This window comes from Alosa sapidissima, chromosome 1 (genome assembly GCF_018492685.1).
Source record: "Alosa sapidissima isolate fAloSap1 chromosome 1, fAloSap1.pri, whole genome shotgun sequence".
Taxonomy (NCBI): Eukaryota; Metazoa; Chordata; class Actinopteri; order Clupeiformes; family Clupeidae; genus Alosa; species Alosa sapidissima.
The window spans coordinates 1809271-1836352 of record NC_055957.1 but is presented as its reverse complement, the minus strand read 5'-3'; the positions used below and the strand labels follow the sequence as shown (position 1 = coordinate 1836352).

The window sequence follows — 27082 nt, the reverse complement described above, 5'->3', positions numbered from 1 at the left end:
TGTAAACACACACACACACACACAAAGAGGTAAACACTACTCATTTCTCACATGCACATGCACAACCACAGTTTGAGAGTTTAATAGTGTAGATTCTGTGTGTGTGTGTGTGATTGAGAGTTTAATAGTGTAAATTCTGCCTCTGTATGTGTGTGTGTGTGTGTGCAGCAAGAAGCAGCTGAAGAAACTGCTGCAGTGGAGAGGCGGGTTGTCATCGCAAAAGGTGAAGGCTGTCATGGAGATGAGTCACCAAGGCAACAGTCTGGCTTCGTGGATGCCATTGCCTGGCATTGTGGATGCCATCGCTAGGAGGTTCCACTAGAGTTAACACACACAAACACACACACATACAGGTACTGTACACACACACACACAAACACACTCACACCATATCATTCCAGTGTAATCCCAACTGTGTATTTACATGTCGATTACTGTTTATATATACAAACATATAGTATACATATTAAACTGTATACACATATTTTGAAATAAAAGTAAAACAAAAAATGGCTTGGTGATGGTTTAATTTGCACACACGCACACACACATACAGTAATGGTCAAAAGTATTGGCACCCATGCTAAGGTTGACTAAAAAGAGGAATATAAAATCATCTTTTTGAAATAGATCTTAATGACTTAAGTTAAAAAAATGAGAAAATATCCAACCTTTAAGGACACCAATTTTCTTTGTGAATGAATAATGGGTAACACTTTATTTGGAGGGGTCTACACAAGGCTGACATGTAACCATCATAAGAATGACATGACACATGTCATGTACATTAATGACACATTATTGATGTTCAGTGTTTCCCATATAATTGAATTATATTCGTGGTGGTAGGTTTTGCAGAATTAACTTGAATGCAACAGTTTTTAGCAAATTAGCCCAGCGTGGTTATGATGCTAACCAGATTTAATCACAATTTAGTACAACCTGGAAAATCATTGTGTGGTGTCAATGTTGATATTGTGGTGGACCGCCACAAATAAGTCAATGTATGGGAAACACTGATGTTTATGACATATGGTGTCATTCGGTTTTTGGAATTTCAAGTTGACATTGTTTGGGTGTCATCATTACAACAACTTGACATTAGCCAAGATGACATTATTCGAGGGTGTCTCTCTCATGATGACTTGACATTAGCAAAAAAAGAAATGCAAGGTGTTTGGCGTGATATTGTCATGACAACTTGACATATAACTGTGTTTGGCCTGACTTATCTTCTAGGAAGGGGAATATTCCGTTTCAGATTTGTGTTGTCTTACTAGAAGATCTAAATGCAAACAATGCAAACACACATGTATCTACACATTACTTGTGTTTTTCACACACACACAGACACACTTAAGTCTCGTAGGCAGACAGACATACAGATGTTTTGTTGTTGTTTGTTGTTTTAACGGTACCATGGAGTGGTGAGTAAACATCCAAAGGCACATGAGAGATTGCAACAGCACGGAAAACGAGGATGTGAGTCACGTAGACGCCCATTTTACATATTAGTCACATTACACACACACACACACACATTACACACACACACACATTACACACACACACACATTACACACACACTCACACACACACATTATACACACACACACACACATTACACACACACACACATTACACACACACACACACACACACATTACACACACACACACATTACACACACATTACACACACACACACACACACACACACATTACACACACACATTACACACACACACACACATTACACACACACACACACATAATTTTTCTTCCCCCTCTCGTCACTTTCAGATTCCACAAACACAACTTTCACATCCAGTGGCATGCACACACACACACACACACACAAGCGTGCGCACACACACAGGGCAAAATGTTGAAACACCAAAAAGTACAGTCTGGTTTACACACACACTCACACAGACAGACACAGACAAACTCGTTCTCATTTCTCTGATTGCAGGTGTGTGTAAAAGACTAGTCTCTCATTCTCATTTCTCTGATTGCAGTTGTGTGTAAAAGACTGTAGTCTGGAGTGTGAGCTCGTTCTCAGGCATGGCGTTCCTTCAGTCCCAGAGCCACGTCGCGCAGGCGTTCTCAGCGGTCAAGGCGAAGGTGGCCAGATGCAAGAACGTCCTCAGAGGGAGACCGTTAGCCGAGTCCGCACAACCTCCGGAGCCCTCCGACGCGCTCGGCGGTGAAGGTGGGTCAGATGTTATTGTTTACCTTTATTCGTTAGAGATTCTTACTATAGTTACTATGACGCCTTAAGACGCACAATGCAAGTGTAGATTTGTTTATGCGTCACTGGTGGATATTCGTTTAATAGGCTATGTATGTATCCCAATGTGTGTTATCACTATTTTATTAGCCTGTGGCTTGTGTTCTGACCATATTATTATAGGCAATGGGTTGTATTATGAGGTCAGTTTGTCCCAATTGCTTAAACACTAACGTAACTAATGTTACACGTTCAAAACCTTCACGCCATCCAGGCAGTGGTGGTTCTAGACAAATTGTACTACAGGGGCCAAGGACGGGGCCAGTGTTTAACCAGAGCGGCACATTAAAAAATGGCAACAAATGATATTTAAAGATTATACATTTTATTTTACTTGTAGCCATGTAGGCCAAATACTTACTTAAAAAAAAACGTTAGAGCCAAGTTAACACAAAAAAGAATTTACAGCAGAAAGCACCATTTTAAGGACACACAGTAGGCCTACAATGCAATTGTAATTGTACTTTGCAAATAGTAGGAAGAACCTTCTTCACAAACCTGATAGTGATAGTGCATATGATCCACATGGATCCATTTGCTGGCTGTTCCTCTCTCTGGCCCTGTATGTTTCCTCTCCATCGTCTTCATGCTCCTCACCCTCTGGAATTCCCCTCTCTGTGTCAGAGCCCTGACTTGCATCACATGGCCTCTCGCCAACCTCCACCGACTCCTCTGGCTCTCCCTCTTCCTGCTCCTTCATTTGTTTCTCACTGCTGTTTCTCTCACTTTTTGTTTACTGGGGCAAAAACGGACACTATGTCCCTTCCTCATTAGAAGAAAAAAAACGTAGGGGCATGCATTTCGTTGCCTAACCATCCCTCAGGCAGATAGCCTACTGTTGATCACTACTTTACTCAAATGTATTTGTTATCGCAATGCAACTGCCAAGACGGATGAAGTTACGTGGTTAACATCACAACATTGTGTAGAGCAAGGATACTGACATTTGGATATGCTTCGATGAGTTTGCTAAGACAGGGGTTCTCAATCTTTTTGGTTCCAGGGACCCCTTTTGGGGGAGAAAATATTCCGAGGACCCCAAGGAACAATTAAGCATGTAATTTGTATTTTCTGAAGTTGTGGACAGGTCCACTATCCCATGTCTTTTGTCAGTTTTGGATTTTTTATCACTTGACATGGACTGACTCAAACAAATAAGCCAAGCTAAGCAGTAGTAGGAATGGTTCTTTATGACCTAAGTTTTATGGGTGAAAAGGGGCATCATCTGTATATATTAATTTTTAAAATGATAAAATTCAACTTCATAATTTCGAAAAAATTATTTTGCGGACCCCTTGGCCATGGGTCGCGGACCCCACTTTGAGAACCACTGTGGTAAAATATGATTAAGTTTCGAGACCAGACATTTACAAACTCGATTTCATTATCAGTGTGAGGAACAACAGTAACACAGTTATGTGCAAAAACAGCAAATCACTTACGAGATGAAATCGTGTTGCTTACCTTCGACTCTTGCAACAGGAGAAATCGCAGCTCCTCTCTCCAAGAGCACTTTCTGAGCTCTCATTCAGTGTTGCCAGATTGGGTTGAGTGATTTTCGACTAATCCCGCTAGAAAAAATCCCGCCCTCATCAGCAAAAAACCGCCAACAATGATTTTGTCATAGAGATCCATTCAACTCAAATTTTTATTTGTCCGCCTAAAGCTTATTTGCCCCCGCCCGACGAAGTCAAAAGAAGATTGACCCTCCCAATCTGGCAACACTGCTCTCATTCACCAAGCATCACCGCAAGTGCGCCGCTCTAATTTACCCGTGTAGAACATTGGATCTCTCTAATTTACCCATGTAGAATGTTGGGTCGCTCTAATTTACCCGTGTAGAACATTGGATCTCTCTAATTTACCCGTGTAGAATGTTGGGTCGCTCTAATTTACCCGTGTAGAACATTGGATCTCTCTAATTTACCCGTGTAGAATGTTGGGTCGCTCTAATTTACCCGTGTAGAATGTTGGGTCGCTCTAATTCACCCGTGTAGAACGTTGGATCGCATTAGTTCGTTTGGCTCTTGCGTGTATAATCATAATAAATCAGCAGGGGGCGCCAGGGAAATGTCTAGAGAGGCACGGGCCACCCTAGGCCTCCATGTAGAGCCGCCACTGCGTCCAGCACGTGCCACCCTAGGCCTCCATGTAGAGAAGCCACTGCATCCAGCTGCCTGCCTGCAGTCTACTTCCAAAACTCCAAAGCTGCTTGCTGTCAGATTTGGTTCCGAGGGCACAAGTTCAGTGTATCAACAACACTCAATAACAGTTTATGTGATGTGTTAATCAATTAAATTCCCAACAATTTCACAACAGCTAGTTCTGGAGTAGGCCATTCAACTAGCCCGCTTGCTTATGACGAGACTCAGGCTGCGCAGTCGGCACCCGCTTCCTTATTTGGGTGTTGGGTTGCCAGGTTTTAGCCTATGACAAAACGGTTGAAATTGAAACTAAGTGATCGTGTATGTGTAGGGTGTATTTCATACAAAATCTGGCAACCTGAATGGATCAATGATTTTAAAATGAAGTTTGATGGCCATGCAAATTACGGGAGTTTTCCGGGAGAAATAACAAAACGGGAGGGTGCTGGGAGATGACCTTGAAATACGGGAGAAACCCGGGAAAAACGGGAGTGTTGACAGGAATGATTACGAGGCGTGAAGCTGCGTGAAGCTGTAGTACCACTTTCAGCCACTGTGCGTCGCTCTGCCACTGTACACTCTGCCTGCCGCCCCTTCTGAAAAAGCAGGAGGCTACGATTTAATACTATCTAGCGATGTTTTTAACAGGCTACGCAATAGAGGCTTAGACAACTATGACCCACTAGCCTAGAAATCTAGACGTGCCCCTAGCGGCAGCAAATTACATTTGCTGCCAGGGCTAGTCTAGCAACTCTCCGTTGGCTTGTGAGCTCCAGAAATCGAAACTTAATCAGGACATTGAAATCGTGTATAGAGTTGTTTGGTGGGCTTAACATAATGATTGATGGCAGAGTTGCAACGGTTTGGCTTGAATTCCCTGCTACTTGAAAACAAATATCCTATTGCGTGCAGAGGGAATTTGAAAGACAACTTATTAGGCATAAAAAAAAAAAGGTTTGGTTCCTGTTGGTTGTCAGTTGAGGCCATGGGTCGGTAGGGAATTAATTAATTAATTAATTAATTTATTTTATTTTTTATTCCCCCCCCCCCAGTGGCAGTAAGGGATAGGTAGAAAATCAGTCCCTCCAGGATTTCACGAGGTTTTTTGAGACTGTTTCGACTTAAAATGCCTGGATGGAAGTTGCGGTGTTTTTAGCTGTTTCTTGTGGAGAAAAATAGTTTTTTTTTTTAATTTAGGGCAATTAAGGTTAGTAAGACCAAAATCTCACTGATAATCTTGATGCTTATTAAAAAAGGATAATCAAAGGTAAACAGTAAGGATTACAGAAAATCAAAGTAGGCCTACTTTACTTGTGAAAATGCTTTGACTGAGGTAATTCACAAAGCAGTATAACCTTTCGTAGAACTGTCCAAAAAAGACAGTCACCTAAAGAGATGGCAACATGTCATATGTTTCAATACATTCATATATTTTGTAATTCATATTAAGTTCATATCTTTTTAATAATTCATAGTCTGTGGCCTGCATAATTACTAATAGCCAAGTAAGTATCTAGTAATTTCATATTGATGTAAACTATTTGACTACACTTCTGTTTAATGTCATTACATTGGTGGTGTACGTCTAATTGACTGCCTGCCCCTTTAAGGACGTGAGAGTAGCCTAATTACATTTCTGAGTGGATTGGAAGGCTTGCATCTCACTGTGTTCGGCTACGAGTGTAAATCACTTTTTGCATAGTGATTTACGATATGTGGATGCAATTGGGAATGTCTTCTATGTCATTAGTTAAAATAAATGTTAAAAAAAACAACTCGAATGAAATCATTCTTGGATCATAGAAGAGGTACTGTAAATGTCTTGCAATTTTATTAATTTCTATGATTTTGGTAGCACCACTCAAACTAAGCCCACAAGCTAGCAAACATGACATAAGCTAAAAGGACATATCCAGGTAAACGTTTGCCAATGGGTTGCATAGCCTACTCAAATGTCAGTAAACCAAGTAGGCCTTACTTAACTTACTTTCATAGCCTAGGTAGGTTAGCAACACCAGGTTGAGAGATGCAAGTAAGCAGATCATTAACGTTAGCCTTCTATTTATTGTCATCAATAAATGTCATATGCAGAAGGTTCAGAAGTAAGTGTGCCATCTGGCTCAATATTCTGCGCGAGGGACGATTGAGGTAGGTGAAATTTCACGGTGAAACTACGATGATTGGTCAAAATTGCGAAAAAGTTGCGGTGTTTGGACAAACTTGCGAGTGCCTTGGTAGCTGCTAAGTGATGAAAACAATCGTCTTCGTAAACAGCTGTGCATAGGCTAAAAGAGAGAATTCGCTCATCCTCATAACGCAAGGGGTAATTCATGTTCATTATAGTTCCTTTTATTTGTGGATTTATTTAATGTAGCCTAGACTATTTAGTGTTATTTCTTCCCCAAGCTCATAAAATAAATTTGGGTCGCACATAAATTGACAGGGTCGGTCGGAAACCGGAACCCAAGAATTTTTTTTTTAATGCCTTATCCCGCCCGGACTGAGCACTGCGAACGGTGAGTGCCCAGACCCTACATTTTAATGTGGGTCTGGTTCGCCAGGCTAATGACCCACGTTTTGGTTTCGTAAATTAATTTGCCCTACTTTTTCACTGCAATGTAGTCAATTGACTGCTTGACATGTCATTTTTATTTTTCTGTACAATAAACAAATACATCTGCTTTATGCTGCAGAATTACATTCATATTTGGCTGACTTCTGCAGACGCGCAAAAAAACACTGCCACTTCCCTCCCCATATTCCACTGATCACACATCCGACATCAGGTGTGCGTTTTCCAAAAGCTAACTACGCTTAACCCAGATTCGAACTCTTGGACAGGGGACTGATAACTGCTGCGTAACGGTGGCTGTCATCAGCCGGCCTTAACGCACTGCGCCACAGAATTGACGGCGTGGGTGAATAGGGGATAAATAACAATAGAGTACACAACTGTTTCACCAGCACATTTAAATGACTTGACTAAAACCGTGCATAACTGGAGGTACACTTATCAGAGCAGTCTGTATCAAAGTCAAAGTCAAAGTCAACTTTATTGTCAATTTCTTCACATGTTCCAGACATACAAAGAGATCGAAATTACGTTTCTCACTATCCCACGGTGAAGACAAGACATATTTTACCAATTTAGGTCCACAGACAAACATAACATTCAAGTAAACAAAAAAGTAAGTAAATAAGTAGTATGTATGTCCTCATTTTGCGAATGCGAGGACGATATGAGTCTGTTGCATTTTGTTAGATGTCCGAGTCATGCATAATGTTTGAAAACCACTGGCTAGTAATCACAATAATTTAACACACGACCTTTGGATACTTCATCATGTTCCCATGCCTACATTTTGGTGAGTAGCATAGAGATTGTTAAAACAATATGGCTCTCCGTTTGGGAAATCGAAAACTTATATTTTTAATAAGGTAGACTATACCGTCGGAGATGCTGACTTGCAAAGGCCTCGGGATAACACGTTATGTCCACTATCATTAGTCAATGCCCCCTGGATCAAAGTGGGGAATGAAAGAAAAAGTTTGAGAACCACTGGCTTAAGTTACCTGCAGTCCAGAACACAGAATATTGCAACAGAAAGTTGCCTTTATAATCAACTAGGCCTACTATTTGTTCCAACAGCATTCAAACAAAGCCTTTATAAAAGTGAAAAAATATATATATATTCCATAAGAAGTAAAATAAAATACTGTTACTGTTAGCCTGGCGAGCCAGACCCACATTAAAATGTAGGGTCTGGGCACTCACCGTTCGCAGTGCTCAGTCCGAGGGGCGGGATAATCAGTTGTCTTTCAAATTCCCTCTGCACGCAATAGGACGCAATAGGACATTTGTTTTCAAGTAGCAGGGAATTCAAGCCAAACCGTTGCAACTCTGCCATCAATCATTATGTTAAGCCCACCAAACGACTCTATATACGATTTCAATGTCCTGATTAAGTTTCGATTTCTGGAGCTCACAAGCCAACGGAGAGTTGCTAGACTAGCCCTGGGGGCGCGTCTAGATTTCTAGGCTATGTTACTGTAGTAACTGTATTACACAGGGCTCTCAAGTGTCACGCATTGAGCGTGACAGTCACTCATTTCACTCTTTTGTCACGCTCTCCCGCCACACATTGTATTTGTCACGCAGAAAAACTATTTATATATTTAATATGCCGCCACAGCGCCCAAAATGTCTCTGGCTGCGCCGCTCTCACTATGAAACCGGCAGGAATCAAGCGCGTCTCCCCTGGAGTTGAGCCTGCCACTTATCAGCCAATCAAAAATAACGAGAGGGCTACACAATAGCCAATCAAAAAATAGCCCTATTGTATCTGGGTAAGATTTAACGCAACAACCAATTAAAAATACGTATCCTGGAATTGTTGAACGTGAACCTGTTCCAAGTTTCGTTCACCTTGGAGCTTCGAGCATCAGTTCATGGTTTCAGCACAGAGTAAGTCATCTTTTAATGTTGCAACAAATCCACAACTTGTTTGACACAAACAATGACAACGTGACTGCTGCTATAGAATGTTTCCCAGATAATTAGCATCAGTTGTTCATGACTGTAACTTAGCCAACAGTTTCACAGCCTGTTCATTGACAACACTTGCTCAGAACAAGTAGCCTATATATACATACTTTCGTTCACACGATGACTGACATATTGTCACATTCTAAACATCTCACTCTCCAAATAGGCTTAATCATTTTATTAGCACTAAACAAATTAAAGTGTATTGCATAGCCTATAGTTATAGGTCACTTTTAAAATCATGTCATATTATATAATTATATCCTGGCCATGGATGCATTAATCATTGCATCTGTATTCAAAAATGTTGGGAAAAAGCATTTAAGCATCCTCTCATTCACCCCTAAGGTCCAGGTTAGTGGATGCTCAGAGGTGGTGAAAAGGCCCATTATTGAATTGTCAGTGCCATGTGTCAAATTTTTTCTTTTGCAAATCTGAGCAATTATAAATTATACTTTTGCCCCATTTTGACTTGGCATTGCTCTTACATACTTTAGCGAATAATCAAATGCCTGCTCTCTTTTGGAAAGCTGAGACACTGTTGGAAAACAATTAGAATAACTGTGTGATGTACTGTCACAAAGTTACAAAGGCTAGATTATTATTTTCTTTTTCTACCGGATAACAAGCATCTTTGAACTGACCACATTTCAGCCCTCTAGGTCTTGACTTGATATGACTTGAGTCCTAGCATTAGGTCTTGTCATGCTGTGTGCAACAGTAGATCAATATAGAATGACAACATGAGTACTTCAGACCATTATTTGCCAAGATATGCTCATGCATTTTGTAAAATGCCCTATGAAAACTCCCCATAGGACTTTGGGTTATCCAAAATGCATACTGGCAATCAAATGCTTGCTGCATATGAACCCCACATAAGCATAATCTTGGCCTCAAATGAAAGGTAATACTCTGAAGTTTCATGCTTGCATGCAGGTTCTGATATGACTACACTGAATATGGAATAATTACAATTTCTATTTCAATTCAATTGGTGTGTATAAGATGGGCTATATTTCTGCACAACTAATATTGGATCAACGTATAGTATATTTTCTGAACGCATGTTCCCTCCAGAGGAGATATAACACCATTTAAGACATTTCCCATCTTCCTCCATGCCATGCACAATACACTGCCCTCTATTCTGTAAAGGCGAATCTAGTGTAAAGTGGATACATTTTGGCCTATACTGTCTGGGAAAACAATTTAAACACCATAAACTATATATTTTCTATAAGAATATACCCTCTAAATGATATATAATACCAGTTAAGACATGTATTATCTTCCTCCATGCCTTGGACAATTTGTTTGTCAAATGTTGCAATTAGTTTTGGGTCACTATACATTAGCTATACATAATTACATTATGCCCTGTTTGCCCATGTTAACAAACAATTTCAAAAAACGTATTGTTTTGATTGATCCTAGTAAGTTTATCTGTAGGAGCCACCGTGGGTCATCTGATTAAAATGCAGACATGATGTACAGGTCCAGAGTATTTATTGAAACTTGTGGAATTTACCGTGGAGAGGTTATTGTCTTATGGCGCTTCACAATTGTACTTGGGATTGTAGATGACAGTAGTTCTGACATTAAAGTTGTGGTTTCTACAAGTAAAACAAATGCAACAGTGCCTCTTAGAAGCGTATGCATGGTGACTACAATATTAATAGCTAAGCATGGCTAATCATACACTGACACACATGGAGAATAGCTTAACAGACACTACTACATGAAATTACCAAATATCCACTTAAATCTAGACATACACGTTATATTACACCGTTATAGACACCAAATTATCAAATTAGAAACATAATCTCCGTCTTACACGGCAGGAAAAGTTACTAATTATAAGTTAACTTAACCGCGGTAGCGCGGTACACGTGGTGCACGCTATAAACGCAAACGTCGGCAAATATGCGGTTATTAACAATGACATTCATCAAACGAACATTAAAGGTGCCATGTGTAATGTCCGGCAAAAAGTCAATTCATACTCCACATTACATAAAAGATGGGGGCAGTATACCTCCAGAAAGTGAGTTGGTCTACCCTAGAGTAACAGCCGAGACACGTGTATTGCAGTTTGGCTGGCGGTTATGTCGCCCGCATACCGCCTCCCATGGCCGAAACTGGTATTATGACACCTGTCGGGCTGTGGCTAGTAATTTAGCATGCTAATTCAGGTTGATATCTCTGCAGCACTATACCTTGTCATTTTTTTAATGACATCATCGCCCTTATTTCTTCTCATTCTTTTGATGCGTGTAGCTCATTTTTGGATATTTTTACCACAATTCTTACACATGGCACCTTTAAACAAGTCCTGCACAAACAAGAAATGCCAACACTTACGGTTTCTGAACACACAAACAGCACAAACAGTCCACAGAACAGAAAGGGTTCCTTTCAAATCTCTGCCTCCCCATCCACTGGTCTGTGCATGCAACCCTCTGACTCGCACTCCAATTAACTGCACAAGTGTAGCCACAAGGGCTGCACGCACAGGACGCATCGATGGCCAGCAGGAGGCTACCTGGTCATGTGAACAGTCTCTAGTCCTTCACAACACTTATAATACATTTTTTGTTTGTCTTGATGTAAGTAATCAACTCAGTAATTTTCATGGTGATATGTGAAGGTTAATTTTTTTCCCCTATTTGCATGACAAAAATTCTGTATAGGCGCATGAATAGGGTATATTTAGGTATTTTTCTAAACTTTCCCCTATTGGGATTCTTCGGGGCTTTTTTTCCCTTACTCAGGACATACTGAGGATACAAAATCAGTGAAGTTTGCTTGTGTTGCAATTTGTTCAACCCTTTCTCCTAAAATGACTGGACTATATGGCATTGTGTCATGTACAGTAAGGTTGTTGCAAAATCTAGAGAAATGTGTGAGATGGTCAGCGGGGGACAATTGAGACACACATTGGATTGTGTTATTACTTGCATTCCACACTATCCACAGCTGTGGTATCGGGGGCAGGAGGATTACTGTTAGCGCAGGGTTTATATAAAATTCTTCAACAGAAGGCCTGCCTCGAATGCAGGCTTGCCCAAAATAAAGGCCTGTGGTTTGCGCAGCCTACAACAGGCCCGGATCTAGGCCAGATTGGGGGGGCAAATAGAAATTTGAGGTGGGCAAAATTAATACACCCCCCCCCCGCTCAGTTTCACCTACAAATGCCTTACTTTTCACCTTAAAACCCGTATCTAATAGCAAACATAACATATTACATAGAACTGTTAATCATAGACCTGATTTTAATATTTACAGATATCTAGGCTATATTTAACATTTATTTTCTATGTGGCCTGTTATGAAATCATGTATTGAACAATTAAAGCACAGTTCAGCTTTAAGAAACTCAAATAGTCTACATGCATGCTTAGCATTTTGTCATCATTAAGGCTACTTTGACAAACTCTTAGTCTGATTTTAATATTTTCAGATATCTAGGCGATATTTGTAACATTTATTTTGTATTTGGCCTGTTATGAAATCATGTATTGGACAATTTAAACACACTGTGAAACCTGAAGCCCAAAGTTGGAGACATGCATTTAGACATTGCTGCAAATGTAAAACCGGATTACTCTGGAGTGGCTAACTGTACAGGGGAATGCTTTACACCTTTTTATTCGGTAAGGTCTGCTGTTTCTTCTAATATATGGTTTGTCATGTGTTCGGGTAAAAATTCGTGAAGTATTCCACCAAGATGAATGGGTAGGGAGATGGGCGCAGAATGTAACATGATAAATTAAAGTTACTTTTCTCGCGAACCGTTTACCACAACTTGCGGCCAACATCGTTTAAAAGCTGAGAAAAAGCTCTTTCGTGTGATGTGATACATGTAATATCTTTGTGAAGCAGGGGCGGAGCCAGACATTGTAAACATTCGGGGCTTAGCCCATTTTTTTTTTTTTTTAAATAACCCCCTAACTACATAGTTCTCAGTAAAAATGTCAAGTTTTTTTTGCCTGAAATTGCACTGTGCCTATTTACAAGGGCATTGTTCCCACCTCTTTTGGGGTCAACCATCAAGTGCTGGACCTCTATAGAAAGCTAAGAACCTGTAGCTTTCGTAGGAAGCAGTCAAGATAACTGTGTGATGTACTGACAAAGAGCTACAGAGGCTAGAATATAGTTTTTATTTTCTGCCGGATTATAAGCATCTCTGAACTGACCACATTTCAGCCCTCTAGGTCACTTGATATCCCTTAGAAACACAACTAAGCCCTAGCAACCAGCTGTGTGCAAAAGTTGATCAATATAGAATGAAAATATGAGTGCTTTAGACTATTTTATTAGATTATTTGCCAAGGTATGCCCATGTGTTTTGTAAAATGCCTATGGATACTCCCCATAGGACTTTTTGTTATCCAAAATGCATACTGACAATCAAATGCACATTAACCCCTTTGTGTAGAAGCATAATCCTGGTCTCAAATGAAAGGTAACACTTTGAGGTTTCTTGTGGACTATTTAGATTGTATGTCAGGTGTTCTGATATAGACTGACTACACAAAATATGGAATAATTACAAAAAAAGTCTCTATTTTTGCATTTACTTTGTTGGTTCAATGAGTGTGTATAAGATAGACTATACATCTGTACAACTAATATTGGATAATACAACATGAAGATTCAATTTCTATGGATTCTTGTGAATATTTCAGTACCCAATATGAGGCATCTACTTATTGTGCTGCAGCTACACTGCAGCCAGAAGTCAGGGTATCACCAAAAGCGGAGGAGGGGGAGGGGGGGCATTTTGGATCAAATTTAATTGAGACATAATAAAATTAATCTGAGAATGTAAAGCACTATACAGATTGTACATGAAAAAAAGTTGTCATTTTTGGATTCCCAAGAGTCAAAGCTTTGAAATGGTGTATAACATTACTATGTTACATAGCAATATGGTGCATACAATTGATTTAGAATGGTACACTGGATATCCAGAGTTCTCACAAGAGCACAATTTGAATTTGCTCAGGGCAACCAGTAATGATGCTCATTACCCATGCCCATGGAGCCGAGCTGCACCAATCACAATCAGTAATGATGCTCATTACCCATGCCCATGGAGACGAGCTGCACTAATCACAACCAGTAATGATGCTCATTACCCATGCCCATGGAGACGAGCTGCACCAATCACAATCAGTAATGATGCTCATTACCCACGCCCATGGAGCCGAGCTGCACCAACCAGTAATGATGCTCATTACCCACGCCCATGGAGACGAGCTGCACCAATCACAATCAGTAATGATGCTCATTACCCATGCCCATGGAGACAAGCTGCACCAATCACAACCAGTAATGATGCTCATTACCCACGCCCATGGAGACGAGCTGCACCAATCACAACCAGTAATGATGCTCATTACCCACGCCCATGGAGCCGAGCTGCACCAACCAGTAATGATGCTCATTACCCATGCCCTTGGAGACAAGCTGCACCAATCACAACCAGTAATGATGCTCATTACCCACGCCCATGGAGCCGAGCTGCACCAACCAGTAATGATGCTCATTACCCACGCCCTTGGAGACGAGCTGCACCAATCACAACCAGTAATGATGCTCATTACCCACGCCCTTGGAGACGAGCTGCACCAATCACAACCAGTAATGACGCTCATTACCCACGCCCATGGAGACGAGCTGCACCAATCACAACCAGTAATGATGCTCATTACCTATGCCCATGGAGACGAGCTGCACCAACCAGTAATGATGCTCATTACCCACGCCCATGGAGACGAGCTGCACCAATCACATCAGTGTATCTGATATAGGCGGGCCAGAGGTGAGCTAAACAGATGACGCCCCTTGAGTTGTGGCATTTTTATTACTCATACCTAATGTGTGGGGTATTATGGAGTATTATGAGCCCATGTGTGGGGTATTATGGGGTATTATGAGCCCATGTGTGGGGTATTATGGAGTACTATGAGTATTATGGGTATTAGGGGGTATTATGAGCCCATGTGTGGGGTATTAGGGGGTATTATGGGGTGTTATGAGCCCATGTGTGGGGTATTGTGGGGTATTATGAGTATTATGAGCCCATGTGTGGGGTATTATGGGGTATTATGAGCCCATGTGTGGGGTATTATGAGTATTATGGGGTATTGTGGGTATTATGAGCCCATGTGTGGGGTATTATGGGGTATTATGAGTATTATGGGGTATTATGAGCCCATGAGTGGGGTATTATGAGTATTATGGGTATTATGAGCCCATGTGTGGGGTATTATGGGTATTATGAGCCCAAACATTTTTATTTTCTTGAAACGGTGAGTGAAGTTCGTGTGGAACACTTGACGTGTGTGTGTTTGTGTGTGTGTGTGTGAATATGTGCCATTCGATGTGAGAACAGAGAAGCCACTTCCTGTCTTGCAAATACAAGATGAAAAGACACCTACATGGGGTGGAATACTGTAAATGCCACATGCCCACTCACAAACACACTCACTCACTCACACACTCACTCACTTACTCACTCACACGCTCAATCACACACTCAGACTCACACACACACGCTCACTCATACCCTCAAACCCTCACTCAATCACTCATACACACACACACTCATAGGAGTATGAAGTGTTGCCGCTGCTTCTTCCCATGGCTGTCTGATGAACAAGGAGAACCTGAGGAAGGTAATGATCAGCTTACCTCAAACACACACACAAACATGCGTAATGATCAGCTTACCTCAAACACACACACAAACATGCGTAATGATCAGCTTACCTCAAACACACACACACACATGCGTAATGATCAGCTTACCTCAAACACACACACACACACATGCGTATGCGTTCATGTAGTTATGCAATGTATGTTTGAGTGTGCATGTGTGTGCTGTTTGAGATTTTCAGACCCACATTGGTGGATCATTGTTTAGAAATGTTCTGTATCTGTAACATTTATGTCCTTATGTACGTTTATTATGAAATGCGGACATAAATAAAGTAGTTATTATGTGTGCGTGTGAGTGTGTGTGTGTTTGTGCAAGTGAGTGCAGTGAAGTGTGTAGCCTCGTTTCAGACAGGAAGTGTGTGTGTGCTTCTGTAACTGTTCTACTGTATAAACCTGCTGAGAAGCAGACAGCGGAACCATCACAACCAGACAGACGGAGTGTGTGAATGTGAATGAAAAACAGTTTGCATGTGTAGAGTGTGTGTATGTGTGTGTAGGGTGTGTTTGTGTAGGGTGTGTGTATGTGCATGTGTGTGTGTGTGCGTAGTGTGTGTGCTTTGAGCTCTGTCTTTGTTGTTCACAGAAATGACATCTGTACTGTAGATGTTTCATGTGAACAAGTCTTGGTGAAGAATCTTAGTCTGTATGACTCTGAGTGCGTTTATCGGGGTGTATGAGAGTGCGTTTATCCGGGTGTATGAGAGTGCGTTTATTGGGGTGTATAAAAGTGCGGTTATCGGGGTGTATGAGAGTGCGTTTATCGGAGTGTATGACTGCTTTTAGATCAGACTGGGCTTCAAGTCAAAGTTATTCAGTTGTAATGATAGTGACATGCTTGCTTGATAGATAGGCCACACAACATGCTAGCTATAAGGCGCAGCCGTGGCCTACTGGTTAGGGCTTCGGACTTGTAACCGAAGGGTTGCCGGTTCGATCCCCGACCCACGGATTGGGATAAATGCAGAGACAAAATTTCCCTCACGGGATCAAAAGAGTATTTATACTCTTAACAAAGCGTATTGTTATCACGACACAAAGCGTATTCCTATCTTACACTTGAATTGTTTGTCATGCTCTTTTCTTTTATTAAACATTGCACCCAGGGGTGTTGCAACTAACGACCTAAAGTTTGGTCTGGTGCATTATCTTAAAATCGTTATCTTACACCCTCTAAAAAGCATTACGCCACTGACCAACAAAACCCTGGTCTATAGAGAAAGGCGCATATGAAGCACAGCTGAAGACGCACTGTCACGAGATGTGAGCAGTAACTCCTCTGCAGGATAAAAGTCCTTAGGTTTTTTATTCAGTCATTCGAACATTATTGGGTTAAGTGTTGCTTTTTTTCAGGCTATGTTTTCGATGGTAACCCATTGTCAGTCAACGGTGAAAGTAATTAACTGTGTATAACTGTTTTGTCGTTAACTATGATACCACAGTGAAGTTAGTTTCACTTTGCCTGTGAGTTCAACTAGTAGACGAGTCCCACTCTAAGTCAAATGTAAAATTTCATGACTTTTCCATGACTTTCTCTAACAAAAAATATGCATTTCCATGACTTACTATATAATGGATGGCACATTATACAGACCAATGATTTCAGAGCAGCCGTGTAGCGTTTAAGAATCTTTTACTTTTCTAGAGTGGAGGATGGATGCATGGGCATTGAGTAAACAAAGCTGGGCAAGCACTAAAGCTAAAAACCAGACATACACCAATTATGCGTGTAAATATTTGTATTAATGTATTTTAAATACAACACAATTCCCTGATATTCCATGACTTTGCCCCAAGAATTATAAAATTCCCTGACTTTCCATGTCTGGAATAGACTTTACAAAATTCCATGATATTCCAGAAATTCCATGACCCGTGTGAGCTTTTGACTCAAAGGCCACATTGGGTTTTGAAAATTGGCCAGTGGGCCGCAACCCCACAATTTTTTTAAATCATTTAAACGATTACAATGACAAAGTAATTTTGTTTTAGAATATTAATTGTTTAAAAAACAATTGTTTGCCCGCCCCTGGTAGTCTACACTCTGCTAGGTTTTAGTAAAGCAAGGTTTAGTGGAATACCGGTTCCATATGGTTTTACGTGCAAGCAGATTCCTTCAAATGCGCCGCTGACTATCAAAATACCGATGCGCTGTTTGAAGTTATGCTGATTGCTGTTCAAGGAAATGACAGGTGTCTTTGTCATTGGTTTAAAGGATGTTATGCCCAAAACACACCCATGACTGATTAAGAAACATAACACCAACCTTTTTGTGACAGGCGCTCGACGTTTGATAACAAAACCACCCCCAATGTGGACTGGACAAACCTCCAAATTAGTTTACAGTAAACTATTCGCCAGTGACCACCCAGATAGCTATAGGCCGGCGGACCACTGTTGGTCCACTGGGGGCATAGCTGGCATTTTGCTCATCGGTTCTCTGGCGGTCCTCTGGCGGGTTGCAGACAAATTCTTTTTCATTTATTCAATTATACTCCATGTATCATTTTAATTTCTGATTTATCATTTTAGAATCTGATTTTGCTATCTGGGCATGCATTTTTAATCGCCAAGATAGAAAAAGAAGTATAAGTATATATACTCTTTTGATCCCATGAGGGAAATTTGGTCTCTGCATTTATCCCAATCTGTGAATTAGTGAAACACACTAGGCACACAGTGAACACACAGTGAGGTGAAGCACACACTAATCCCGGCGCAGTGAGCTGCCTGCAACAACAGCGGCGCTCGGGGAGCAGTGAGGGGTTAGGTGCCTTGCCCAAGGGCACTTCAGCCGTGCCTACTGGTCGGGGTTCGAACTGGCACCCTCCAGTTACAAGTCCAAAGCACTAACCAGTAGGCCACGGCTTCCCCACAAATAGGGCCCTTAGAGTCAGATATAGTCGCTAACATGCTAGCTACTCTTAGAGTCATAGACAGGGTATGTCGCTAACATGCTAGCTACTCTTAGAGTCATAGACAGGGTACGTCGCTAACATGCTAGCTACTCTTAGAGTCATAGACAGGGTACGTCGCTAACATGCTAGCTACTCTTAGAGCATAGGCGGAGTTTGACATTCGAGCCAGGGGGGGCAGACAAAAAAAAAAAAAAAATTGTAGCAGCTGAGACCTGGCCTACAACGTGGGGAACACAGCATGAGCACATATGCAGAAAACAAACATGCTAAATAATGATATAATTACATTGTAACAATTTAACAATTTGTCCTCATGAAATCCAATGCAGCACAGTTGTCTTGAAACGCAATAGACAGGGGTGTCACCTAGCAGTTGAAAACATTCGGGGCTTAGCCCATAGAGTCTGGTTGCTGCTCACTTTTGATATTAATCCACCGTATCTAGCCTCATTTGCGCCACATTGATTGAATATTTTGTACAATCATATTTTGTCAATTAAAGAATGTAATGACCTGTTGCCATCTTGACACTTCTGTTTGCTATTAAAAACGAACTATATAGCCTAGTGTAACGGATGCCGGCTAGCTTAGCTGTGCTTGTGGAACGTTGGTAAACCTCAGACGCCTCAAGAGTGCTGCTGGCATGCGAGCCACCTAGCAGAGTTTTAAATAACAAGATGCATCGGTTCATGCATGCTTAGCTTAAGGAGAACGAGTCATTGAAAACTCAAATTCGATTCTACAAAGGCAAAGTTAGTAAACTCCAAACTGTAGGCTATTGAGTCAACTCCAAGAATCAAAGGAAGTGTTCACCTACAGTCTGATGCCTCTCCAAAAGCAGAAACGAAGCGCAATCACGCCATTACGTTAAGACATGTTAAGAAAAAAATATTCATATTTTGCTGTAATCCAATGTCACGAAAAAAAGTAATCCACAGCGATCAGTAGGCCTAGATGCACTAAAAGGGTCATCTAGCCAGGCCTACGCGTGTCACATTCACCAGCCAGTTCCAAACAGGTGAACAAGGCTTTGCCACTTTGGTGTTTAAACAAAGTGGAATAAAAAGTCCAAATCTACACACAACGCAAAATCAATTAGTAAGCTGACAGGACATTTATATACATGGCATTTAGGCAACCTTTATTGCAACGTTGGCACAGCAAGATGTCCATACTAGTGCAACAGTAATTTTCGCGTTTTTTGTGTCTTGCATGCCTAGTCAGGTTAGCCGTAATGTCACTTTCAATGTGAAGGATCGCAAGAGAAGAAAACCTGGCTGCTCCCATCATCAACCGCAGCCCGTTCCTTATATTGTTGTTTTGTGTTATTTAAATTATTTTTAAAATATCTGGTCATGCCAGACATATTTCACTAATTTTTGAAACAATGCAATTACCCGTTTCCACCAGGGGGGGCAGTGCTCCCCCTGCCCCCCCACTAACTCCGCGTATGTCTTAGAGTCATAGATAGTGTACGTTGCTAACATGCTAGCTACTCTTAGAGTCATAGAGAGGGTACGTTACACGCTAGCTATTCTTAGAGTCATAGATAGGGTGCGTCGCTAACATGCTAGCTATTCTTAGAGTCATAGATAGGGTATGTTGCTAACATGCTAGCTACTCTAAAAGTCATGGATAGGGTACGTTGCTAACATGCTAGCTACTCTTAGAGTCATAGATAGGGTACGTTGCTAACATGCTAGCTACGCTTTAGGAGGTTGTATGCCCCTCTGTGAATATTTGCATCTAAGATGTCCTAGCGGTCTAGAGGTCACTCTGGAGGTCATTCACAAGGTCATATTAATCCAGTCCCACAGGTACTAGAGGTCACTCTGGAGGTCATTCACAAGGTCATATTAATAGAGATGCACCGATATGGAATTTTAGGGCCGATAACGATAACCGATATTTATTGGTTTGTTGTGGCCGATACCGATACGATAACCGATAATATTACTCTTGAAAAAAAATTGTGAAAAGATAATTTGGGGAAAGCATTTAATAAGCATAATTTTATTGCAGTAATTTCACCTACCACCAAATGATGGACAGAACTCATAATAGTCCTCAATAGTACGGCAGTCAACAACATAACAGTAGCCTAGCCCTATAGTATGTGTGGCTCCTTTAAGTGAACCTGACGTCAGTGAATTGCGAGTGAGTGGCTAGAGAGTTTGAATCATTTTCATTTAGGACTAAACGCTCATAAACGGCTCAGCTTTGAATAAGCTACAGTATAGCGACCAAATCAGAGTTTGTGAGGGAAACTTAGGTTTCAACTGCGGGTAACTGAATAAAGCTGCAACTCCTCAGACTGTATCTTATGTCCGTCTACTCTGTTGCGCACAACCTGCTGCAGCAGAAATGAAAGGAGTTAGCCCCAAAGGTTTTAATAACTTATTATGATGACCTGTCTGGAACTGAAGCACGAATGGTTAGCATATTTCTAGGTAATAATACAAAACCCAAGCTAAAGTAATGCAAATATAATACTAAAACACAACTTAGAACTAGGCCTACTTATGTACTCGTCCCACTAATGAGTTTGTTTATTTGTTTCCCCGACCAGCGCGGTAAAGTGCAAACACACCAGCACAAGACGGCTCTAGATAGGGCTGAGCTCCGGTCTGTTAAGGTTAAATGGCGGATCATTCACGAGAGGATTTTGAGATGCACAGATTCCCAAATGAACGCATATCCAAAGATTTTGTTAGAGTGGTGAAATACATTCACACCGCTGACATTATATTGAGGAAAAAGTATAGCCAACCAAGCTCAAGTAGCTCAGTGTAGCCAGACTGACCTTACGTGGGCCTAAATTAGGACTTTAAAAAATATCGGCGCAAATTATCGGCCAGAATTCTGTTATCGGACCGATAATAATATTTTAATTTTTTCACTTATCGGCTAATAATATATCGGCCGCCGATATATCGTGCATCCCTACATATTAATCCAGTCCCACAGGTACTAGAGGTCACTCTGGAGGTCATTCACAAGGTCATTCACAAGGTCATATTAATCCAGTCCCACAGGTACTAGAGGTCACTCTGGAGGTCATTCACAAGGTCATATTAATCCAGTCCCACAGGTCCCCACTTTTGAAGATAATCTTCAGAGGCGTTGCTTCTCCGAGGCCAGCCGGCAGCTGATAGGTCGAGAGGACTGTCTGTTTGGGATTGGCCAATGGAAGCAGGATGAGGAGGCGGAACTTAAGCAGGACTATGAGAATCTTTGGGAGGGGATTGAGCAGACAATCAGGAAATCCCTCCAACCTCTAGACCAATCAGAGCAGGGCGCTCTGAAGGAGGCGGTGCTAGCCATCCAACAGGAGGAGGAGCAGGACATGAGGTGGGAGGAGTCTGAGGAGCAGAAGCGCCCTGATTGGAGGCCGCGGCGCTTCAGATACGCCCATGACAGCCTATTGGAGGAGATGGTGACAGAGCGCATGCAAGAGGCGGAGCCTTACCCAGGGGGCGGGTCATCTGTGGAGAGCGAGCTGATTGGCCTGGGCCGGCGAATCAAGCTGGACATGCTGCAGGTGGCGCGGCAGGTGAGGGGCTGTTACCCGGGCAACGTGGGCGTGTGCCAAGTTTACATCCGCTTCTACCACCAGGCCTTCAGAGCCCGCCTGACGGAACTCAGCGAGTTTGGCCTTGACCAACCGGACTGCACACACCTGCTGAGCTGGACCAATCAGCATTACCCGAGGTGAGTTTTTTAGCCAGTCAGCATTACCCCACGTTAGATGCTCAGCCAATCAGGGATGTCCTAGTTGACCGGCTTGGCCAATCAGTAAATGTGTGCGTGCTGTGTGCAATGTGTGTGTGTGTGTGTGTGTTTATGTAATGTGTGTGTGTGTGTGTGTGCGTGTAGTATTCTCCAGGAGCCAGAGCTGGCCTCTGAGGTGAACATTAAACTGCTGGAGCCGCTGCTGCCTGCAGACGTACTGAGATCTCTGGAGGAACAGTACTTAGAACACAGGGAGGTGAGGACACACACACACACACACATTACATACACACACACACACACATAGAACACTGGGAGGTGAGGACACACACACACACACATACACACCTAGAACACAGGGAGGTGAGGACACACACACACATTACATACACACACACACACCTAGAACACAGGGAGGTGAGGACACACAGACATTACATACACACACACACACACCTAGAATACAGGGAAGTGAGGACACACACACACATTACATACACACACACACACACACATACACATTACACACACACACCTAGAACACAGGGAGGTGAGGACACATACACACACACACACCTAGAACACAGGGAGGTGAGGACACACACATTACATACACACACACACACACACACACACACCTAGAACACAGGGAGGTGAGGACACACGCACACACACACATTGCAAACACGCACACACACACACATTACATACACACACACACATTACATACACACACCTAGAACACAGGGAGGTGAGGACACACACACACACACCTAGAACACAGGGAGGTGAGGACACACACACACCTGGAAGATAGGGAGGTGAGGACACATACACACACACACACACTCACACCTGGAACACAGTGTGTGTATGTGTTTCTGTGTGTGTGTGTGTGTGTGTGTGCACGCGTGTGTGTTTCTTATTCCACTGTTTCAACTAAATAAATAAACTAAGTAAATAAATAAAATACTGTGGTGTGTGTTGGACAGAAATAAACTAACTAACTAAATTAACTAACTAACTAACTAACTAAATAAATAAACTAACTAAATTAATTAATTAATTAATTAATTAATTAACTAACTAAATAAATAAATACATAAATAAACTAACGAACTAAATAAATAAATAAATACATAAATAAATAAACTAACTAAATAAATAAATACATAAATAAACTAACTAACTAACTAAATAAATAAGCTAACTAACTAACTAAATAAATAAATAAATAAACTAACTAACTAAATAAATAAACTAACTAACTAACTAACTAAATAAATAAAATATGTGGTGTGTGTTGGAGGAAGCATCCTGGCACTTCACTTCCTGTTCAGGGGCATGTGGGCGGGGCATGTTCTCAAGTAGGCCAACATTAAAGAGCTCTGGAAGCATTTTGAAGAAGTGTGTGTGCGTGTGTGTGTGTGGTGTGTGTGTGTGTGTGTGTGCGCGTGTGGTGTGTGTGTGTGTGTGGTGTGTGTGTGTGTGTGTGGTTTTAGACCGAGCTGAAGAAATGCGTACAGAATGCTCTGCAGATGGCGGAGCAAGCCTGGAGGGGCGGAGCCACACAGATGATTGACGGCTGCTACTTTAGTCCTCTGGCAATTGACATCATACAGGTTGGTTTCCACCTGCCAAACTATATATCTTTTGAGTTTGTTTGTGTGTTTGTGTGTGTGTTGCATGCGTGTGTGCATGTGTTTGTGTGTGTGTGTGTTTACATGTGTGTGTGTGTGTCAGGCATGAAAACGGGTCAGGGGTGAAAAAGGTGAGAAGGGTGCGCGAAGAGGGAAATGGGCGTTTCATAGCAAAACAAGCGCGAGTGACATTGCTGCCAATAGTGCATAGCTTCCATGGAGTATGAAGTTGCCTAAAACCAGAGATTTATGAAGAAAACAAACTACAAAATGAATGAATTCTTTCTTCTTTTTGGCTTGGGCCTAAGTGTGAAGGGGCCCACTTGCGCTGTTTGGCAACATGCTTCAGCCTGGCCCTCCTCTCCTCCTCAGTAATCTACATGAGTTTTCTTTCTTTGTGCCTGAAGTTATCAGACAAAGTCTGAATATTTGTTGGACCAAACCAGGTAATAAATAAACTTGGGTAGGGTAGACTAGGCTTTAATTTGTAAAATCGGTTTGAAATGTTTTAACCTGCAGCTAGGCTACTTACAGATAGTGGCATTGTGCTAGTGTGTCAGGCCACTGAGCGTTTCTTAAAAGATGGCATTACCATGTCAAACACTGTTTTTGTCTCTGAACTTGACAAAACGCACCAGCCCAGTTTAGGAGCATTTAATTCAACTATTTATTTATTCACATTAGCCTTTGGTATACTGATAAAGTATGCCTATTTGCTTCACCTTTTGTCGATCTAGATGGCTCAAACTGCACGTATTCTTCATGAAATGAACTCGTTATGTCTATATTTCTGTCCAATATCGCTAACTTTAACAACAGCCTATGCTACGTTGCTACACCAATCTCAACGTCTTTTTCTGAACAGAAGTTGAACGTTTCAACTAGCCCACCTGTGACATCAATAAGCATCTCTCCTCGCCGGGCTCACATTCCAGCTGACATTTCAGACGCATAATCTGTAGTCACACGGACAGGGAGGCTATTCCAGCGCAAGCGTTCTGTTAGTGTTGCATCCGCGGCAAAATTTAGCTTCCAGTGTTTAATAGGCTAAATGCATAGGGGCTGCATTCACATAATCGTTGGTGGATCAGACAAGTTTTTAATTGGGCTCTTGTTTTACAACACATCAAGATGCGTTAGCGTCTGCGCGTGATTTGTAAACTCAGTTGTAACCCCATACCCCCCCCACAATATTTTCTCATCGGATCTGCGCGAACCACGTAAATCCCCTATTTTGGATTCAAAATGGCGAATTTCGCTGAAAGGTGAGGAGTTTTCATGCCTGGTGTGTATGTGTGTGTCTGGGTTTGCATGTGTGTGTGTTTGTGTTCATGTGCGTGCGTCTGTGTGTTTGCATGCATGCGTACATGTGTTTGTGTGTTTACGTGCGTGTGTGTATGTGTACATGTGTTTGTGTGTGTGTTTCCATGCATACATGGGTGTGTTTGTGTGTGTTTACGTGCGTGCGTGCGTCTGTGTGTGTGTGCGTTTGCATGCTTGCGTACATGTGCGTGTGTGTGTGTGTCCTGATGTGTGTTTGTTCTCTGCAGTGTGTGGATGGCAATCTGAAGTCTTGCCAGGCTGTGCTAGGTGATGACCTCACACACACACACACACACAAGCTGCTGGCAACCCTGACACTCTTCTTCCGCAGGCAAGTACATGTGCGTGTGTGTGTGCATCACTCTGCTCTCACTGCTCTCATTACTCTGCCCTCAAGTTGTGTGTGTGTGTGTGTGTGTGTTTGTTTTGAAATGTTCCTGTGGTTATCAAGACTTTTGTTTTGAAATGTTCCTGGGCAATTCCATGGAAAATTAGTTTTTTTGTAACATCCATAACGCCAATAAAATGTGATGGTATGGTATGATGAGAATGATTACATGACATTTGAGCATTTGCTATTTTTGGCTGATGAATGTACATGAGAAATGATGAATGTGTTCATTCACATCATACAAACGGCATTTCTATGGATATGACAAAAAGTCAATTTTCCGTGGAATTGCCCATCAGGACTTTTGTTTTGAAATGTTCCTGTAGGACTTTTGTTTTAAATTGTTCCTGTAGTTATCAGGACTTTTGTTTTAAATTGTTCCTGTAGTTATCAGGACTTCCTGGAGAAGGTGATGAAGCAGAGTGGAGCCCACAGCAGACCCGTTGTCATGGCGAATCTCACCTGCCTCCGGCAGTTCAGGTGAGTATCCCATCACACCAGTCCAGCCACCAGGTCTCTCACACACACACATAAACACACACACACACATACCATCAGTCCAGTCACCAGGTCTCTCTCTCTCTCTCACACACACACACATACCATCAGTCCAGTCACCAGGTCTCTCTCTCTCTCTCTCTCTCACACACACACACACACATACAGTACCATGAGTCTATGTGTGTATTTGTATTTCCGAATGTGTGTGTTACACTGTACTGTGTGTTAATATAATACGTGGTTCATTTTATGTCTCCAAGTTAAAGATTTTGTTTTTATGAAAATTGCTAATTTTACATTTATGTTAATTAAGACAACCTTGCATCAATAACAATGCTTTATATTTTAGACTCAATTTATCCATAACTATTATTAATTATAAATATATATATACATAAATATTTACAGTTTTGCTCGATTACTTTGATGCACTTAATGAAACTGGGATCCACTTGAGCGTGAGCTTCACCTTCTTAGCACATCAGAATGATTAAACACACACACACACACACACACACAGACACACACACAAACACACACACATTCTCATTGGTTTAACATGATGTCTCATATCCTTTTTCAAAACATTTAAGATCAGCAAATGCTTGTCATGTTAACTTTGAAGTGTGTTTTATGACTATAAAAAAAAGTTTAATGATAAAAACTCATTACATTTATTTTGTTTTCTCTACTCTTGTAATGCATCTCGAATTATATGACCCATGTGTGTGTGTGTTTATAGGGAGTTTGTGTGTGTATGTGTGTGTGTATGAGAGTGTGTGTGTGTGTATTTGTGTATGTGTGTGTATTCATGAGTATGTTTGTGTGTGTGTGAGTGTGTATTCATAAGTATGTTTGTGTGT

At 41.5% G+C, this 27082-nt stretch overlaps 2 protein-coding genes across 4 annotated transcripts in view; both read left to right on the top strand.

Annotated features, from left to right (window-relative positions):
* The window catches only part of si:dkey-196h17.9 (exocyst complex component 3-like protein), a 41706-nt gene extending 41283 nt beyond the window's left edge, over window positions 1-423 (top strand). The window contains exon 12 of the mRNA XM_042085783.1: window positions 169-423. Within this exon, the coding sequence (XP_041941717.1) occupies window positions 169-322 (154 nt within the window). The 3' untranslated portion in view covers window positions 323-423. The remainder of the gene's footprint in view (window positions 1-168) is intronic.
* A 1276-nt stretch (window positions 424-1699) lies between these two features.
* tnfaip2b (tumor necrosis factor, alpha-induced protein 2b) overlaps window positions 1700-27082 on the top strand; it is a 46223-nt gene continuing 20840 nt past the window's right edge. For 2 of the 3 annotated variants that reach the window (XR_006030700.1, XM_042085723.1), the window contains exons 1-6: window positions 2002-2214; window positions 21716-22343; window positions 22509-22620; window positions 23867-23986; window positions 25555-25658; window positions 26106-26198. Coding sequence is in view for 2 of the 3 variants with exons in the window: in XM_042085723.1 (XP_041941657.1) it covers window positions 2067-2214; window positions 21716-22343; window positions 22509-22620; window positions 23867-23986; window positions 25555-25658; window positions 26106-26198 (1205 nt within the window). In the remaining variant the exon portion in view is untranslated. Of the gene's footprint in view, window positions 1720-2001; window positions 2215-15590; window positions 15672-21715; window positions 22344-22508; window positions 22621-23866; window positions 23987-25554; window positions 25659-26105; window positions 26199-27082 lie in introns of those variants that run through there. The other variant, XM_042085737.1, reaches the window with a different exon arrangement.